This window comes from Perognathus longimembris, chromosome 11 (genome assembly GCF_023159225.1).
Source record: "Perognathus longimembris pacificus isolate PPM17 chromosome 11, ASM2315922v1, whole genome shotgun sequence".
NCBI classification, from domain to species: domain Eukaryota; kingdom Metazoa; phylum Chordata; class Mammalia; order Rodentia; family Heteromyidae; genus Perognathus; species Perognathus longimembris.
This window is the reverse complement of record NC_063171.1, coordinates 36,936,747-36,956,999: the sequence shown is the minus strand read 5'-3', so window position 1 is coordinate 36,956,999 and position 20,253 is coordinate 36,936,747. Positions and strand designations below refer to the sequence as shown.

The 20,253-nt window shown below is 41.6% G+C and overlaps 2 protein-coding genes across 5 annotated transcripts in view; both read right to left on the bottom strand.

Annotated features, from left to right (window-relative positions):
• Positions 1-7,281: 7,281 nt before the first annotated feature.
• On the bottom strand, positions 7,282-9,350 carry Pigm (phosphatidylinositol glycan anchor biosynthesis class M). Its single transcript, XM_048357635.1, has one exon. It carries the CDS (start codon positions 9,207-9,209, stop codon positions 7,944-7,946), a length of 1,266 nt encoding a protein of 421 aa, XP_048213592.1. The 5' UTR covers positions 9,210-9,350; the 3' UTR covers positions 7,282-7,943.
• A 7,287-nt stretch (positions 9,351-16,637) lies between these two features.
• Kcnj10 (potassium inwardly rectifying channel subfamily J member 10) overlaps positions 16,638-20,253 on the bottom strand; it is a 29,349-nt gene continuing 25,733 nt past the window's right edge. For all 4 annotated transcript variants that reach the window (XM_048356934.1, XM_048356933.1, XM_048356935.1 and 1 more), the window contains exon 2: positions 16,638-18,249. In XM_048356934.1, coding sequence (XP_048212891.1) covers positions 17,110-18,249 — 1,140 coding nt within the window. In that variant the 3' untranslated portion in view covers positions 16,638-17,109. The remainder of the gene's footprint in view (positions 18,250-20,253) is intronic.

Sequence of the window (20,253 nt, the reverse complement as noted above, 5' to 3'; positions counted from 1 at the left end):
CTACCTAATGTACTAATTTAGACTTTGAGTAAAATTCATACATTTAGCAATCTTGCTGTGAAGTTTTTTTTAACTCTTACATCACAAAATAATATGCAAAAATGTAAAAGAGTAGCACTACCCAAGTATACATAAATTTCATCTTCCTTAAAAATTAACATGTAAGTCAGGTAGGTGTCAGTGGCTCATACCTGTAATCCTAGCTACTCAGGAGACTGAGATTTGAGGATCGAGGTTCAAAACCAGCCCGGGTAGGAAACTCTGTAAGATTCTTATCTCCAATTAACTACTAAAAAGCCAGAAGTAGCACTGTGGCTCAAGTGGTAGAGTGCTATCCTTGAGCACAAAAGCTCAGGGACAGTGTCTAGGCTCTGAGTTCAAGCCCCAGTACTGTCACGCATGTACACACACACACACACACACACACACACACACACACACACTTTAACATGTGCTCAAACTCCAGGGGGAGGGGAGGAATAGGTTGGGCCCAGAGTTATAGTATTATAGGCTAGTAAAAATACTAATATTGCCTGGACACTGTTGCTCTCGCTTGTAATCCTAGTTATTCCAGAGGCAGAAATTGGGAAAAGCAAGCTTCAAGGCTAGTTTTCTGGTGTGTGTGTGTGTGTGTGTGTGTGTGTGTGTGTGTGTCCAAGACTGTATCTCAACCAATAGCTGAGTATGGAGGGCCACACCTGTCATCCCAGCTACATGCGAAGCATATAGTCACAATCAGGCCAGCTTGGATAACAACTATAAAGCCCTATCCCACAAAAGAACCAACACAAAAAGGGCTGTGTGCATACATAGCTCAAGTGGTAGAGCACCTACCTAGCACACGGAAGGCCCTGAGTTCAAATCCCAGTACCACTAAAAAGTCTAATGTAAATTACATTTTTTTAAACTGGCAATGGTGTAGGTTTGCTGTGTAATGTGAATTTGATTCTGGTTAGTTCTTGCTTACCTTCGGTTATACTCACCTTCTCAGTTGTCTTTGATAGGTCAAGGCCAATATTGCAATGCCTTTGAACTGCTTTTCTCTCAGCTTTGCCCCAGACATTTGTATGAATGGCCTGTCTGTCCTTCCTGGTTTCTGCTCAAGTGCTATCTAATTGAGATGCCTTTTGCTCAAGTTTGGTTCTTAAATGTTCTTCAAAGGGAGGTTTAGGCTTGGGGGTCCCCAGCTTGGCATTATTGGAAGGCAGTGGGTACTTTAAGATGTGGGAGTTCTTCAGGACATTGAGGATGTGTCTTTAAAGGGACGGTGGGACCCCCAGCCTCTTCTTTATTCCTAGGCAGGAAAGAGTGCCATATGCTCCTGTTATGATGTGCTGCTTCATCCAGAAGAGCAGTGGGTCACCTCCAAAACTGTGAACAAAAATTCTCTTCTCAGGTATTTTTTTATGTTAGGAAGCTAATAAGCCTTCCCCAACCACTTTATCTGAAACAGCACTCAATCCCCTCCTCCTTGCCATCACTCTCTACTCTCACGACTTGTCTGTCTTTAGGACAATCTTCAGAATCCTTTAAGGTTTTTTTTTTTTTTGTATGTGGACCTGTACAGAGGCTTGAAATCAAGGCTTGGGTGCTGTCTGTTCCTTAGCTTTTTCACTCAAGGTTAGCACTTCACCACTTGGGCCACACCTCCACTTCCAGGGTTTTTGCTGATTAATTAGAGGTAAGAGTCTCACACAGTTTTCTGCCCAGGTGGCTTCCAGCTGCGATCCTCAGATCCCAGGCCCCTAAGTAGCTAAGATTACAGGTCTTCATTCACCAGTGCCTGGCAGAATCTGGTATTTATCCTTTGACTCACTCATAGCTGCATGTACAATGTAGAACAATGCATGGCCTTGCACTAAGTAACTGAATGACATTTGCTTGACAAATAAATGACATTTGCTAAATAAGTAAACTTTTCTTGTATAATCAGCCTTCATCGTATAGCATGGAGCACTTGTAAAAATAAAGTGGAATTGGAAGTCAAAAGCCCTGGGTTCTATTTCAGTCTTGCTATTAACCAAAACTTTGGCCCTAGAAAGTCACTAGTTTCTTAGCTGTAAAATGATAATAATATTCCCTATACCTCCATAAATCACAGTATTTTTGTGGAACTTAATGGGGTCTTATAACACTTTATTAATGGCATATGTTTCTAATTTTACTGGTACCTCAATGGCATAAGCTTTGTCTGACTTGTCTATTATCAGACTTGACACATGGCTGGGATCTATAAATAATTACCAAAGAATAGGGAGTGAAGGTTTAAAATTTCCTTTGTGAAATAAACTGTGCTTCAAATAGTTGTGCTCCAAATTATTTTTAAATAGTCACTATAAGTGTCATTTCATTTTATGTAGCAGACATAGCAATTAGCAGAGTGTCTGAGCAGCTAGAAATGTTCCCATTTAGTCTGGTTTTTGTTCAGGATAATGAATATGAATGCCTGTTTTGACTCAATGAATGGTTCTCCCAGAGCAGTGCTGAATAAATGCGTGCACTGGTGTGATACTTCTGACCCAGGCAAGAAGACATGTGCTCCATCCACAGAGCACCAACCTCTGAATAACCCCTCAACACAACAGAAAAAGGAAGTGCTATGTAATTTAGGGGCATAAGCCACATTTTCACTGCTTCGTCAGCTAATGTATGACAGGAATACACAAACACAATCTGTGAAGCCTGAATCAGACATTTTTTTAAAAGAATTGGAAGCGAGGTACTGGAGGCTCATGTCTGTAATCGTAGCCATTCAGGAGGCTGAGATGTGAGGATCTCAGTTCAAAGCCAGCCCAGACAGAAAAGTCTGCGAGGTTCTCCAATTAACCACTAAAAAGCCACAATGGGAGTTGTGGCTCAAGTGCTACTGTGCCAGCCTTGAGCAAAAAAGCTAAGGGGCAGAGCCCTGGCCGTGAGTTCAGGCCCCGGTACTAGCACATTATATATATATATATATATATATATATATATATATATATATTATGAATATTAACAAAGTTTACAGAAACAGGGAAACATTTTTAAATAAATACAATTTCAGTACATTTTTACACTAGACTGAGATGGACAGGTTTAACTGAAGTCCCAAAGGAGTTTCTGCTTTGAAGGTGTGTGAGAACATAGAGTGGCCCGTTTGGCACCAGCATAAGTACTTTGGGCACAAAACAATACTGTGATTATATTATCAACCCCATTTCACAGATGGTTAAGTAATGTATCTAGATATGAAGATGTAGATTAAGCCACACAGTGGGATTTGAACCTAACTGAGCTTATGCTTAATCATTTCAGGACAAATTTTAACTATACAAGTGTGTGCTGTAAAATGTACTACACTATAGTGCAAGAGGAATTTAACAGTGAGCTTCGGAAATAGTGGTCTTACACTGTTCACAGCCTGATTTACAAATAGCTGGGCTAAAATGTGTTTCAGTAAAGCAAGTTCTCAGAAGAGGACAATGAAGGGAAAAAAGCATGAAGTTTGCAGTAACAAAAGAAGTCTGCAATTTGGTTTGAATGTGGAAGAGATTATGAAAGGCCTGGAATCACTAAAGAGAAAAGTTTAGGAATTATATGAACTTGGTACAGTAGAACTCTCCCTTAAGCAAATACCTAGAATATTATGAAGAACAAACTGATCAGCAAGACATTTGCCAGTGTTAGTGCTGAGTTCTGTCTTCATCTGCTGGGGCTGGGTATTCTGAAAAAATCTAAAACGGAATACAATGGAAAGAACGTGTCATTTTCGACAGAAGGACTCACTCCAAATTCTCCATCTGTCACTTATCTGCAAATCAAATAATCTTTAAGTGTCTTTGTTCAGCTATATAATCAAAATACAGAACACTATCTTGGAAATGTTGTGAAAATTAAAACTCCTCAAATCCATTCATCATGAAAAATTGACCATCGTTATGATGGTGTCAATGATTGTCATGGGGACATGGATATTAAGATCCTAAATATTTTTGAACTTTTATCTGCAAAACTTACCAGATAGAAAATAGGGATCCGCACCCTGTTTTCTTATGGAGACAGAAAGGTGGCACACAAAAGAAGTGTTTAACTTGTGTGTGTGCCCCTTGTGGGGCTTGAACTCAGCCTGAGCTTTGGTAGTTAGTTGGAGCCAAGTTTCACTGCCCAGGCAGGCTTCAAACCTTGATCTTTGCATCTCAGCCTTCTGAGTAGCTAAGATTACAGGCATGAGCCACCAGCAAGTGGCTATTTGTTTAACTTTGATGGAAGATGAATACAGTACCCTAGTTCCAATTTGTGTGTGTGTTACTTGAGTTTGAACTTAGCCTCAAGTTTGGTAGGCAAACACTCTAACACTTGAGCCATGCATGCCCCTCTGCACATCCTAGCCCTTTCTGCTTTAGTTATTTTTCAAATAGGTTCTCTTGGGCTGGGAATATGGCCTAGTGGTAAAGTGCTCATGTAAACATGAAGCCCTAGGTTTGATTCCTCAGCACCACATATATAAAAAAAAAAAGCCGGAAATGGTGCTGTGGCTCAAGTGGTAGATTGCTAGCCTTGAGCAAAAAGAAGCCAGGGACAGTGCTCAGGCCGAGTGCAAGCCCCAGGACTGGCAAAAAAAAAAAAATCAAATGGGTTCTCTTGCTTTTGTCCAGACAACCTAGAATAAAATCCTCCTACCTATGTCTGAATAGCTGGGATTATAGACGTCTCTTCATGCACAGCTTACTAGGGAGGTTTTTTGTTTGTTTTTTGTACAGGCTAGATTTGAATCATGATATTCCCAATCTCCACGTCTGAAATTACAAGTGTATACCACCATGCCTGGTCCTCAACTGTGTTTTAAGGACTAGAAAAAAGAAATTGGAAAAAAAACAAAAACAGGCTTTTTTTTTTTTTTTTTGAGACAAGGTCTTGCTGTATATGTATAGCCAAGGCTGATCTGCAATTCTCCATGTGGCCTAGGCTGGTCTAAATTCAAGCCTTAACTTTGTAAGTGCTGAGACTGCAAAATGTTTACCATAATGCCTGTCTAAAATCTAAACTTGATTATGGATTACCTATTATGCTCTTTCTCTCAAAGAAATATATTCACCCAAGATTATCTGTTCTTTAATTTTAAATACAAAAATACTCCAGATATTTAAAAATGGATAGAATGTGTGTATTTATATATATATACATGTACATGTACATGTATTTTCCCTGAGCAAAAAGAGCTCAGGGAAAGCAAACAGGTCCAGAGTTCAAGCCCCAGGACTAGCCAAAAAACTTTTTTAAAAAAGCTTTTTAAAGAAATTTGAACTGTTAAATTTGTTAAATCCAACTGGATGATAACAAAAATAAGATATGTTATGAAAATCTGACATTTCAAATAACTGAAGCAAATGAGCCTCTTGTTTCATTTTGTAAAAAAGTTTAAATAAAGGAAATCTGTTCAGAAAAAAAAGCTTTTTAAGAGATGTATGCTGATATATTTGGTGAAGTTCAATGTCTTCAGCTTCATGTGCTTCAGAAAAAATTTACATAAGAGGATCTATAAGGCAGATATAGCAAAATGGTAACTATTGAATTTAGGTAGTTACATGAATGTTTAAAACACTTCATAGTAAAGAACAGGGGAGAGGGGGACAGGAGAATGAATTCAGTTGAAAATTCTCATGTTTTTCTTTTCCATTTAGAATTCACTACAGGTGGTTAGAGGGTGAGACATGATGAAAAAAAACAAAAACAAAAACCAGCTGGTGTTAGAGAAACAATACCCAGCCATAAATTAATCAACTAAAGAACAAGTTCTATACAACCTGTGAAATATACCAGTTATAGATACCCAGGTAGTGAGAAGTTAGTAACTAAAATCTATGGCTGAGAAACAAATTATTTTGCTGATCCTGGAGTTTTAACTCGGGACCTGGGCACTGTCCCTGAGCATTTTTGTGCAAATCTAGCACTCTACCTCTTAAGCCACAGCTCCACTTCCAGCTTTTTGGTAGCTAATAGATGAGTCTCATGGACTTTCCTGCACAGGCTTGTTTGGAACCTTGATCCTCAGATGTCAGCCTCCTGAGTATTTAAGATTACAGGCACAAGCCTCCAGCACTCAGCTTACATATATATATATATATATATATATATATTTTTTTTTTTAAAACAGGTAAGAAAGCAATAGTAAGAAGAGCACTAGTTGATCATATATAAAGAGCTGTTAAGATAAGATCTAATAAGGGATATGAGACATGTTATAAGAAAGTCATATCTTCAGCAACTGGCTACTATTTTCCCCCAAATAGCAGCACATAAAAAGCCACCTATTTTCTTCTTCTTTTGTCTCCTTCTCTCCTGTGCTTTACTATGAAGTTTTAAACATTCATATAACTATCATCTAAATTCGTTACCATTTTGCTATACTTGCTTTATAGATGCTCTTTATTTATATTTTTTCTTAAGTACATGAGGCTGAAGACATTGAACTTCACCATATATATCAGCATATATCTCGTAAAGTCTTTTTTTTTTTTTTGCCAGTCCTGGGGCTTGAACTCTGGGCCTGTTTGCTATCCCTGAGCTCCTTTTGCTCAATGTCTCAAAACGTATCCAAAAAGAAATGCTACCAGTTATAGAATTCTTAATTATGACTAACCTATTGGCATTTTATTCTCCAAGGTTTTTCTAGGCCTGAATTGGCTTAAAAAAAAAAAAAAGACACTACTATAGTGTTTGGTTTCTAGAAGCTTGTTTTTTGTTTTGGTTTTGACTGAAAAGAAACAATCTGCTAAATTATCATTTTAATATAATGATCATGGGGCTGAGAATATGGCATAGTGGTAGAGTGCTTGCCTCACATACATGAAGCCCTGGGTTCAATTCCCCAGCACCACATATTTAGAAAAAGCAAGAAGTGGTGCTGTGGCTCAAGAGCTAGAGTGCTAGCCTTGAGCAAAAAGAAACCAGGGACAGTGCTCAGGCCCTGAGTCCACGCCCCAGGATTGGCAAAAAATATATATATGTATATATATATATGTATATATATATATCACAAAATCATACTTGTTTATTGCTACTGCACTTTGGAAAGTTAAGCCCCCAACTTGAATGGGAGAGTAGTTAGGATTACAGGTGTGAGGCACTGCCAACTGGCTGAATTCTTGTATTTTTACAAAGTAGACAATATTTGATTAACTCAACTTTGGAAGAAAAACATTCAAGTAATCACATGACTTAAAACTAAAGGGATATGAATGTGATGTTTGTGTGTTTGACTCAAACATGAAGAACAAAAACTTAAAAAATGTAATGACTCAAATCTAAAGATGAAATGACATTTAATCCTTTTTAATAAAAAACCAAATGGTAGTCTAATAACACTGGGACTAAGTGCTGAAAAAGTAGAGTACAAAACTAATATATGAACCATAATTACAACTTAAGATCTTTGGATTATTTATCTTCTAAGCCTCTGCATTTAATACAAAATTTTCCCAACTACGATAGTATTCTTCAATACCTTATGTCTTAAAAAGTTGTACTTTAGGAAAACTTTGTGAATGTTCACAGTTGTCAAGAAAACATTAAAAAGTGGTGGGCTGAAGATAAGGCATAGCTTAAAACATTGGCATAGTGTAAGTGGAACAAATACTGGCTTAGAACTTGTCTCTTAACTTTTACTCATCTGTTCTACAAGAGTCTCTCAGCATCTGATGGTTTCATCAGCCTTTCCATTTTCAAACAAGTAATCTTTACCTCCCATCATATCCCAAGTAAATGACTCCTAAGACTTTCTAAAAGGTGGACCTAAATTATTAGGTCCCCTTTATGTATAAGGCAAACACTGGTTTTATTTTCAGTTGGAACAGGGAATTTTCCCTGGAGTGCTTAGCGTTCAGGGGAAAAAAGTTCCCAAAGTTCTTTTCTGGTCCATACAGAACAATCTGGATGTACAAGAAGTGACAGAAGATCCAGAACATACATTAGTCATATTTGATTCTTTCTACCAGAGGTCCCTCCTTATAATGAGCAATTATTTGAATCAGGATGGAACAGTTAATAAGAAGGAAGAACAAACCAGCTAACCAAATAAACAGAAAGGTGTTCTGTCCTTGAAACTCAAGAATATATGCAGGGGTCAGCCACAGGGCTTGCCCTATAAACCACAACAGTAGGAGGAGGACAGCTCTTTTCCAAGGCATTCTCACTAGTGGCATCACTAGTGGCAGAAGGCTGAGGTACCAAAGGAAGTACTGGGAGGTGCAGACTTTGTTAAAGGTCACAAAAATGGACGTGTGAAGGAAAGTACAAAACACAAGGTCTCTGTAATATGCGAAAGACACCGCTGAAAGCAAGATGAACTGGGGCAGGAAGGCAGCAACTCCCAGGGTAAAACTCCACTTGCTCTCTGCAGTCAAATACAGCATATAGAAGTACGGGGAAAAGTTATGACGGATATCCCGCCTCGTCAGGTGATAAAGGTAGGTATGCTCCAAAAATTCCCAGCCATATTTGTGGTAAAAACCAAAGGTCAGGACAAAAAAGGTGAAGGAAGACACTGTCAGGAAGATCAGCAGAGCCCGATTACACAGCCTCTTCAGGAAGTCATACAGCCGGGCCTGGAAAGAATAGCGGAATCGATGGTCACCGTAGCGTTCTGGAAGCAAGTGGAGAGCGATGGGAAGAACATAGGTCACGGGATACATCTTCATATGCACCGCTAAGCCATAGAAGAGAGCGGCCCACGCGATGAATCGCCTCTCGATCAGATACAGGGCCGAAAGCACCAGGGAGGCGACGATGGAGTCCGCGTTGCCTCGGCTGGACACCGCCATGGGGAGGGGATTAAGAAGCCAAAAGACGCAGTAGCCACAAGCCTGGCGACGTCCCAGCCCCTTCAAAAGCAGCAGGCGGTACTGGAGGAAGGCGCTGAGGAGATCGCAGCTGATGAAGAGAAACTTCCCGAAGAGTTCGCTGAGGTAGACGTTGGGAGTGAGGAGCCAGCTCAGCAGCGGCGTGTAGCGATAAGTGGCCCGCAGGTACGGGGAGCGTCCTTCCGTGACGAAGCGCGCGGCGTCCGTGAACACGTGGTAGTCGATGTCCGTGTACCTCACCAGCAGGGCCCGGTCCTGGAAGACCCCGTAGAAAACCAGGGCAATCCGGGCCAGGAAGGCCACGCCGAACACCCCTGAGGGGGGCACCCTCAGGTTCAGGAACCATTCTCCCCAGTGCTTGGTGGAGTCCATCATCCGACTGCGGGACCACTGCACTCTTTTATCTCTTCACCCTCACATCAGCCGCCAAGCCTCCGGAGACCCGGACATCTCCTACCCAGCCGAGGCGCCAACAGAAACAGCGGTAGTACAATAACTTCCGGTATGAAGACCCACCCACCCTCGCGCTACTTCCGGTCGTCAGTCACTGCTCGGTTGCCGGTGCGAAAGAATAGCTTACTTCTTGATTGGCCGTCTCTGGAAGAGGTGGGACTTCCGTCCTGTGAATGACGCGCTGCATCCGGGTGTTGTGAAAGCCCGCGCCGGCTGAGGGTTTGTGGAGCGGAATGTTTTGTTTTCTGTGAGTGACCCCCGTCGTCCTCTGCCCCCCGAAGCGCCCGTTGGCCGAGATCGACCCTTGACACCAGTAGGCCGTAAGCTGCTAGCTACATCCCTCAGGGCTGAGTTGGGGGAAAAAATATACACGTTAAAAAGAAAATGAACTCTCAAAATCGTTTTTCAGGCTTTACCCTAAGCTGTTCGGTATTCACAGGGGGCTTGTGCTCCCATGGGTCGGGTTAGGATGGGTTCAAGGAGGCCCAGATGGTGTGTGGCCCCTGCGGAATTTGGGGTATTCTTGTATTTTCAAAATTAATAGATGTTTATATGAAAATCGGTTTTAAATGGGCAGCTTGAATTCCATCCAGCAAGCCTGGGGATGGGAAGGCTCAGTACCCGTGTGTTTAATATTCCTCCAGCAAGGCTACTTTCCCAGTTACCCTCGCAAACATCCCCTAAAAACTCTACAGACCACAGCTGAAGTGTGAACTCCCAGAAACTCCAGCCCTCAACCCCCTCTCTCAACATGCCAGTGCCTTCTACTATCTTAGGGTAGATGGAAAGACTTAGCCCCTGTATGTTCCAGAGAATCAAGTAAAAGACTGCCCAGCTACATAAAAATCCTGCCCAGTGCCTGTCATCCCAGAACCCCAAAACACCCTGGTCATCCTTTTATTATAGGATTGCTTAGCAATTACTGGCTTTTTTGTTTCTTCTAGTTTTTCCATCAGTACACTAAATTTCCTTGAGAAGAGAGATTATCTTGTTCCTTTCTGTACTTCAGTGCCTACACAGTACCAGACTTAGAGAAGCCAGTTGGGTAGGCTTCCTACCAGAATACTTTAAGTGGTATCCTTTGAATGTGCTCAACTCCCTAGTCTTCTAGCTTTCAGATATCCTTTATCTGTGTCAAGGACTATTCTTAACCTTACTCCCATGACTTTCCCACCAAGAACTCCAGTTTCCTTTCTGTGGTCACTGTTGCATTGTTGAGTTTGATACTTTATTTTAGATCCTATTCCTAATCCTTCCAGTGAGAAAGTTGTGTGTGTTTCAGTACTGGAGTTTGAACTCAGGGTCTTTCACTATTACCTGGCTTTTTGCTCAAGGCTGGCTCTTTACCACTTGAGCCACACTTCCACTCACAGCATTTTCCTCATTAATTGGAGATAAGAGTCTCATAGACTTTCCTGCCTGGGCTGTCTGTGAACCACAGTCCTCTGATCTCAGCCTCCTGAGTAGCTAGGATTACAGGCATGAGCCACTAGCACCTAGCCTTTATATTACTTAATATGCCTTGGATCAATAATTACTTCTAACCATTTTTGCAGTATATTAACCATTTATATATGCAGTGGCAACACATCACCATTCAAATAATTGGTGATAATTCAGAACAGCTAAGTTTATTGAGGACTTACTTGCAATGTGCTAGGCATTGTGCTAAATTCTTTGTAATATAAATATTCTTTACTAATGAGGAAAATCAGGACTTGCAAAGGATAAGTAATTTTCTTATGTCACATAGCCAACTAATGGTAGAACTGCAACTCAAATCAGGTCTGTGTGACCAAAGTATCTTAATCACGATATGACTGTATTGCAAATATAATGCTGATTATGAATTCTAAGTTCCTTCTGTTTTCTCTCCTTGGACATTTGAATCCTCCTGATAGTCTCTCTTGCCATGACTATCTCTGATTTATTATTTTTCTCTGAGAATTATAGATAAGTAAGCCTTAGTGTCAGAAAGTAGAGAATATAGGGTATATAGCTGAGTATTTAAAAGTAGTGTATCTTCTGGTTGGGTTGGTTTAAGTAATTGAGTGGGAAGGCCTCAGACAATCTGTTCCAATGTAGATGGCTAGATAGGGCAAAGGTATCAACTCTGGGCTGATGAAAACACCAATCAGAAAGAAAGCAAAAAGTCACTGAAGTCAAAGAAGAGGGATGTAGATAATAGTACTTAGAATGATGCCACTCCTTGCTTAGTGTCTGTCTCTGTAAAACGTTTTCTGCAAGATCTCATCCTTTTTAGAACATGTTAATTTGACATCTGGTGTTAGCATATGCTACTTGTTGCTTTAGTTATATTTGTTATATGCTACTTGTTATTTTCTCTTGTAGGAGCTACAAACGTGTGCACATGCACACGCACGCACATGCTGGTCCTCAGACTTGGACCCAGGCCCTGGACACTGTCCCTGGGCTTCTTTGGCTCAAGGCTCATATCTTACCAGTAGAGCCAGAGATCTCCTTCTAGCTTCCCCCTCCCCCTCATAATTTATTGGAGATAATTGTCTCACAGACTCCAGCTTGGGTAATCCTTAGATCTCAGCCTCCTGAGTAGGTAAGATTGCAAGTGTGAGCCACTAGCCCCTAGTTAGGAGCTATAGACTTTTAAGAACTATATATTACATATGTCTTATACATTTATATGTTTTATGATTCCTTGTTGATTTATTCATGATAATGGTACCTAATTTCTCTCTTCTCTTCCCTCTGTCCATCATTGAGGAATAAGAATCTGTTACTGTATAATTTGGCTTCATGCCAGAGAATTTGGAGCTGAATACTGACAACCAGGCCTTTCCCAGATAGTGGTAGTAAGGATAGAAGATGTCTGTTTTTGGGCTGGGAATATGGCTTAGTAGCAAGATTGCTTGTCTCGCATACATGAAGCCCTGAGTTCGATTCCCCAGCACCACATATATAGAAAATGGCCAGAAGTGGCGCTGTGGCTCAAGTGGCAGAGTGCTAGCCTTGAGCAAAAAGAAGCCAGGGACAGTGCTCAGGCCCTGAGTCCAAGCCCAGGACTGGCAAAAAAAAAAAAAAAAAAAAAAAAGATGTCTGTTTCATTTAGATTTGGGTGAATAAATGGCTGCTGATTTAAAGGAATTGGATTATAAGGCCTTGAGAATATTAAGAAAAACAGTCAACAAGTCTTTATGAGTAGTAGGGATGGAAAAAAAATGGGCTCATGATCACTGGTCAAAGGCACAATGCCTGGGATCCAGAGCAACCTGATGTTTGTGGATTAAGCCAAGTCAGTTTTTTAGATTTCTAGGCTTAACATGTGTTAAATCTTGTTTTTAAGAACTGAATCTGAAAAATATTTCCTAAGCATCCTAAAGTTAGGAAGTCAATATGCAAGAAAGGAGTGGAAGGAATGGGTGATACCATTAGTTTAAAAAAAAATTCAGCAAAAGAGGCCTGGTACCACAATCAGAAGTTCTTCCAGCCAGATGCCCATAGCACATACTTCTAACACGACTTGGGATGTTGAGAATGGGATGGTCGAGATTCCAGGCCAGTCCTGACAGAAAAGTCAATGAGACTCCATTTGAACAGAAAAGAAGCTGACATGGTGGTATATGCCCATTATCCCAGAAACTATGAGAAGCATAAAGTAAGCAGATTTCAGCTTAGACATGCACCCTGGCTTGAAGTGAGACCCTCTTCTAAAAATAACCAGCAAGAAACAGATGTGGCTGCACAGTAGAGCTCTAGCCTAGCAAGTGTGAGGTCCTGATTTCATAACCCCAGTACTACACACACACAAAAATGTTCTCTCAGCATAGCCTAATTTATAGGTAAGACTGAGTTCAGATCTTGACAATAGTATAGGATTCAGTTTTTAAAAGAAATAGAGTGACGACCAGAGATTCATCCATTTTATTTAGTAGCTTGTTCTGAATAGACAAAAATGAAGTAAGCCAAAAATAACTCACACATACTTTTTCTCCTAGGTAGATGTGACCTGGTTTAGTCGTTAATAAGCAATAAGTAAAGACACCATCCCTTGATACTTCAGTTTTGGTAGAGCTGGCCATTACTGAACCTGGACTTCTGGCTAACTGCACAGCATAGGTAATATGTTATTTGACAAATAAACTAGGTTAGCTAGCTGAGATAAAGAACCCAGGTTGCCACTTTGGGAGGATGCAGCATCACTGTCTCCTAAGGGTAATATGATTGGTTTCCTTTCTCTGTTCACCTCATAGAATTCCTGCATGATCTTGTTAGTTGATAGGATTGCAGGAGATGGGATGAAGTGAAGCCCATTATAGGGATTTCAAAACTTCTCTGGAATGACACCATTCCCTAGGACAGATGGTAGGTCCATGTTTCATCTCAGTCTTAGGAAGATCAAAGCCACAGCATGCTCCCTGTACCCAGTGCCAGGACAGAGACACCTGGCATAGATGGCACCCCTTTTGGACTGTTTGTAGCCATCTAGGGGCCCAGAGCTCTGTCTTAAGAATATCTTGAGCCCATCAGCTCTTGAGTCCTGTCATTTTATTTTCATTCAAGGGTTGTAGCTTCCATGAGCACCTCCCAGTCAGGTGTTGGAGGTTCTCAGTTTGGTTGTGGAAGCTGGAGCTAGAGCAGCTTCCACCCTGGTGGAAAATAGGAAAATGCAGAATACTTCAAAAGAGAAAACAAAAGGATGCTTTCATTTGTTTATTTACTTATTTGGAAAGTTGCTACAATGTCAGGATGATGGTAGGGGTGGAAGCACACATATAAAGCATTTCCCCAACCCATCTCCTCCTAGCTCCTCTCTTTTTGGTCCTCAGTCCCACAAGTTCATCAAGCCTCCATGGATACCTCTTTATTAATGAAGAGGGATTTCCATCCCTCTGGTTCTCATAATCAAACCTGAAATCCATCAGCAGTCTCACTTCTGTGTTGAAACCAGGAACTCTGGTTTTAAAGTCTAGAAATCTGACGTCCTGCCTCACAACCAGGGCAAGATACCTGTACTTCTTTTCTGTACATTTGGGCATATATACATCTATATACATCTCTTTCCATATATATTATCTCTTTTTTATCCTTAGCTAAACCTTTCATATATATCAGGTTCTAATTCCTCAAGCCTTCACCCACCGTTTGTTTGCCAGCCCAAATAAGACTCAAGGGTTTCATTGATTTCACCAGATTCCTTCTTAGCCCTGTCCTTTCTCATCTTCACACCCTGGGTATCGTTCCTCAGCAGCTGATTCGTCTGTATTCTGAAATCTCCCCCCCCCCCCTTAATATCTGTGCCTACTACTCTTCTAACATTCCAAATTGATGACCAGTATAGACAGGGGGACCATTTCTCACCAGTCCCAACTGCTTCTAAAGCTTATGCTCTGAAAGAGGGTTCCAGGTCAAGGAAGATAGGCTAGGCTATATAAAGTCATTTAGTATTTGGGGTGGGTAGTTCATGGGGGACAAAGGGCTTACTGGAGAAGGTGCCAGATTGTATTAATAGGACAGTATGATTTAAAGTGCAACTTAGCATAGAGCCTGGGATTGTAGAGGAGGTTCAGAAAAGATTAAGTTGAAAAATATTCTCTCTCCCTTGTTATCTAAGAATCCAAGGAGAGTCTAGCAGGGGAATAAGGGAGGAATTCCTTCAGGAGGGGAGCAGCAATGTACAGAAGAAACCAGATGGAGGACAATTTCCCAGTAGATAAGAGGATACATACACACAAACACACATATACAGAGAAGTACATTTTTTGTCTTTGCACAGTGAACAAAACAGGTTAAATCCAACATTGAATAAAGTTGAGAGCACATAAGCTGGCTCTTTGCCTTCTGTTCTTTGTTTCTGATTTTCAAGTGTTTCTTTTTGTGGTTGTTGTTCATGTTTTTATAAGAGCTGAAGAGCAATGGGTTTTTACAGTAAGTGCAGATTGAAGGGTCTTCATTTTCAAGATACAGTTAGTTGAGTTCAAGGAGAGATCAATGTAGGAGAGCTGCACAGTTGAGTAGGTCCAGCCTCAAAATTTTGTGAGTTTCTCTGGAAGGCTCTGCACACAGATGTATACATTTTGTGTAAAAGAATAGCTTGTAACAATTGGTTGTGTTTACCTTAAATAAATTGCCACTTGATTTATACAGGGGTTCTATGCCAAACCACTTGTTGGGTTTGTACCTAAATGACACCAGAAAGCACTTGTGGTATTTGGGGCTTTAGAGAAAGTTCTGCTGTCTATAAACCTTTCCCAGAGCCCTGCCATATTCTCTGTCAGGGAACAAGGAATGGCCTGAATATCATCTTCTAAAATACCTTCTTAACTTGCCTGCAGCTGGCTCCATGGCAGAAGAATCATTTCATACCAAGTGTTAGGAATGGCTGAAGAATACCAGAGTTATTTGATCCAGAGGTAAAATTTCTCACCCTCATAGCATTGCCTCATAAAATAACTGGCACTTTTCAGAAAGGCAATGAGAGGTGTAAGAAAATAGTGGCTGTGAGCCACAGAATTCTGCTTCTGCCCAAACCTTAACAAAGCATCACCAATTCCCAGAGGCTCTGCACAGCAGTGTGGAAATCTGAGAAGTTGGTTTAACTTTCCTGGAGAATCTTTGCCCTCTGAATCTAGTTTTAGTTGAGCATCAATGTTAGGAAGGGAAAAATGTGTTTTCCTTCCCTTTCTTCAAAGGGTTCAGGTTAAGGAAAGAGGTCTGGGATGGGCAGGAAAGGTAGACAAGAAGCCAAGTACAGTGTAATCTAGTGTATCATTTTTGGAGCTTTTCATGGGGCCCAGGCAATGGACTTATTCATGAGAACATATTGACTAGGGTACTCTATTCACAAGACACAGAGAAACAAATCTTCCCAGGGCTGCCTGAAGATTTGTTCAAAGTTTTGGAGAATAGTTCTAAAGCTGAAGAGTTCAGAATCTAAGAAGGATACAAGTATAAATGTGGCTGTATTTTGGGGGGAAGGGAGTCAGTCATGGGCCTTGAGCTCAGGGCCTGAGCACATCCCTGAGCTTTTTTTGCCCAAGGGTAGTACTCTACCACTTTCAGCCACAGCTCTACTTCTAGTTTTCTGGTGGTTAATTAGATCTAGGAATCTTATGGATTTTGGTGCCCATGTTGGCTTTGAACCATGATCCTCAGATCTTGGCCTCCTGAGTAGCTAGGATTACACGGTGAACCACTAGTGACCCAATTTGTGGAAACAGGCTATGAGAGACTGAGAATGCCAAGACAGTCCAGTTGCAAACTAGGAAGGGAAATGATAGTGATCAAGAGTGGTCAGGAGTTGTCAGCAAAGATTAGAAACACCATGATAAACCCTAGCTTCATTCAACAGGAGTTGGTAAAAGACCCCAGAATAAACTGATTACATATTCTGTATTTCTGAAGGCACAAACCACAAAGTAACTATCAGATGTGACTATCAACCTGCAAGCTGGAAACATAGGCTGCTTTGGCCTCAAGTAGTTTAACTTTCTGATAATGATGGGAGGTGGGTAGAGTCTGCCCATCCAATCACATGGCCCTACTGATATGAATCTCCAAGCATGGCTGAGGCCTTCCAAGCCCCTTCAGCCTAACTTTCCCTCTCCTTCCCCCATCCTGGCTTCAAGGAGTTGTGTGCATTGGGGGTAGAAGCAGGAAAAGGTGAAAGAGGACAATGGGAAGAAAATTTAGATTCCAGTTGGCCTGAACTCACAGGTCACTGAGTTAAGGAAGGAACGGGATGGGTACTTCTGGGACACTCCAGTGAACCCAGATAGTATCCCTTCCCCAGGGCATCAAAAGAGAGGAAAAGCAGTCAGATGACTAGGGGGTTGGGGCTAGGCCGTCAGACATTGCTAATGCGCACACTAAGGGCACTGCCCTCCTTTTCAGCTTGTTCCCTTAATGACTCCTCCAACTTGAGCTTTTCTGGGTCTCCGTACCGCATGGTGCTGTCACGGAGACCACTAGGGGGAGCTACTTTCACAACTTGATCAAAAAGACTGAAGTCAGCTATGTATTTGCCACTGGCAGACAGCGAGATAGCAGGTGTGAACTCATAGCCCCAAAGGATCTCCTCTGGCAAGTAGGAAGTGCGCACCTGGCAGGTGGCACTTGTGGACTCCACTGTCCCACTTAAGATCAGCACCAGCTCAAAGTCACCCTCACCACTGCGGAGGGGAAGATCTTTTAAGGGACTGCTCTCATCTACCACATGGTAGAAGGTCAGGGGTAGAATGAGAAAGGGACTGTCCGAGGCCGTGTCTACTTGGAAAGTCACATTGACCTGGTTGAGTCGAATGTTCTCACCCTCCTTGGTCTGATGAGTTTGAAGCAGTTTTCCCGTCACCTGGCAACCAATGAGAAGGCTCTTACGCATATTGGCAACTCGGATCATAAGACAGGGCTTCCCGTTGTGGGAGGCCACAACTGCATGCTGGCTGAAACGTATGGTCTCAGCCCTCTTCTTGGGTCGGGCAATCTTTGCCAGGAAGGTACCTGTGATGAAGATTTCCAAGATGGTGGTGAGCACCAGCTGGGCAATAAGAAGCACAATGGCCAGGGGACATTCCTCACTGATGTAGCGGAAGCCATAGCCAATGGTGGTCTGGGATTCCAGGGAGAAGAGGAAGGCTCCAGTGAGTGTGTGCACCTGGACCACACAGGGAGTATGGTTGGCAGGGGGGCCCAGCTCCAGGAGGTCCCCATGGGCCACAGCTACCAGATACCACACCACACCAAAGAGGAACCAGGTGCCTGCAAAGGTTGCAGAGAACAGCAGAAGCTTGTAGCGCCACTGCATGTCAATGAAGGTTGTCCATAGGTCCTTGAGGTAGAGGAAGCGTTTGTCGGCTATATGCTCCATTCTCACGTTGCTACGGCCATCTTTTGTCAGTACTCTCCTCCTTCGGATCGCTGGACTCACTAGGGGCCGGCTCTCTGTTTGAGTGGTCTGACTGTAGTACACCTTGGCAACGGAGGTCATCTAGATGGAACAAAACAGCATGACAGTAGTTAAAGAAATCCAGCCAGTTCGCCAGACATGTGGCTACAAGTCTGTAGTTTCCAGCACTTGAGAGGCCGAGGCAAGAAGATTGTGAGTTTGAGGCCAGCCTAGGCTACACAATGAGTCTCTATCAGAAAGAGAGAGAAGGGGCTGGGAGTGCGGCATAGCAGTTGAGTGCTTGCCTAGCATGCATGAAGCGCTGGGTTTGATTCCTCAGCACTACATAAACCAAAAAAAGCCGGAATTGGCGCTGTGGCTCAAATGGCAGAGTGCTAGCCTTGAGCAAAGAGAAGCCAGGGGCAGTGCTCAGGCCCTGAGTCCAAGCCTCAGGACTGGAAAACAAACAGAAACAGAAAGAGAGAGAAGGAGGGAAGAATGGAAGAAAGAAGAAAAGAGAAAAAGACTGTCTAACAAGAATTCTACTCATTGCTTTATTGTAACCCCTCTGTACATCACTTTTACATTAAAAATAAAGTAATTTTTTAACAAAGAAAAAAAAAGAGGGAGGAAAGAAAGTGCCAATTCAGTTACCACCCAAATGTTAATTCCAGAGAGGAACTAACATTCATTTTGTTGGCACTTATTTATTAGCAAATATTCATTGAGCACTTACTATATGCCAGTCACTGAGCAATGGGCTAGTAAAGCAAAGTTGAAAATTATACCATCTTGGCTTAGAAATCACAACTTAATGAAGAAAATACATATTAAGTAAGCAGATAGTTTCAATGAAGCTTAATATTTGTAAATTTTAGAAGAAGCAGTGAAGAAAGAGTAATATATTCACAGTTTCTTAAAAGTACGGATGAGACTAATAAGGGGTCTACTGACCTCCATTCACTTTAAAATCAGTGATGATATCTAATTTTGAAACCTAATCCCTCCTCCTAACTCTCATAAATATCTATAATAAGGTAAAAAATCCCTACAGGCCAATTGCTTTTAATCTATACATCATTCCATACACATATTTTTTTGTTTGTTTTGTTTTTTTGGCCAGTCCTGGGGCTTGGACCCAGGGCCTGAGCACTGTCCCTGGCTTCTTTTTGCTCAAGGCTAGCACTCTACCACTTGAGCCACAGCGCCACCTCTGGCCTTTTCTATATATTTGGTGCTGAGGAATCGAACCCAGGGCTTCATGTATATGAGGCAAGCACTCTTGCCACTAGGCCATGTTCCCAGCCCCCCATACACATATTTTTCATTACTCTCTCCTAACCCCAAGTTAATAACTACTGGTGCTACTAAGATATTCAAACACGAAGAAAACAAAAACTGCCCATTCCTCTACCTTCCAAAATACTTTCCAAGTACTCAACTCATTTCACTTTTAATCATCTATTTGCATCACCTGAGGAAATTGGGTCTGGATTGGGATCTAGGCTGATGTTATTGAAGAACAAAAATAGGACTTGAGCAATAGTAGAAAGTAGACAAGGCACTAAAATAGAAGAAAGTTCACTTTATACAAGGTGCCTACACCGTCATCCAAGACATAGCCTTATACTTTTCTAGAAGAGAAAATTTTTATCACCTGAGCACATATATACTCTGGATCTGCTGGACAAATCTTCTGGGTAGGAGCTAGGTGAACTCTAGGGAGTTTGGCTCATTTGAACATAAGAAAAGCCATTTCTAAAAATCTGAACCATTGTGTTTCATCATTATTCTTAATACTTCTCTTTCTGAATCATGTAGGGTCTACTCATATAATCCTACCCAGATAGACACTGAATTGGAGATCACTAATGGCCAAGAATATCAAGAACATTCATAGGCAACCAGGATGCCCATTTTACCACCCTGGTGGCCATTTGGAATCACGATTCATCTACTTAATCAGACTTGGGTACTATCTATGTTACTGGCTTTTTTTGTACCAAAAAGAAGATCTACAACTCTAGAGTCTGCAGAATTCCCACTTAAAGCCCAAATAAAGCCTATTTAGTACCTACTAAGGGGACTAACAAACACCACAATATC

Bases quoted from the DNA above. Each gene is read 5' to 3' on its own strand.
- Pigm (XM_048357635.1), bottom strand. From the start codon at position 9,209: ATGATGGACTCCACCAAGCACTGGGGAGAATGGTTCCTGAACCTGAGG.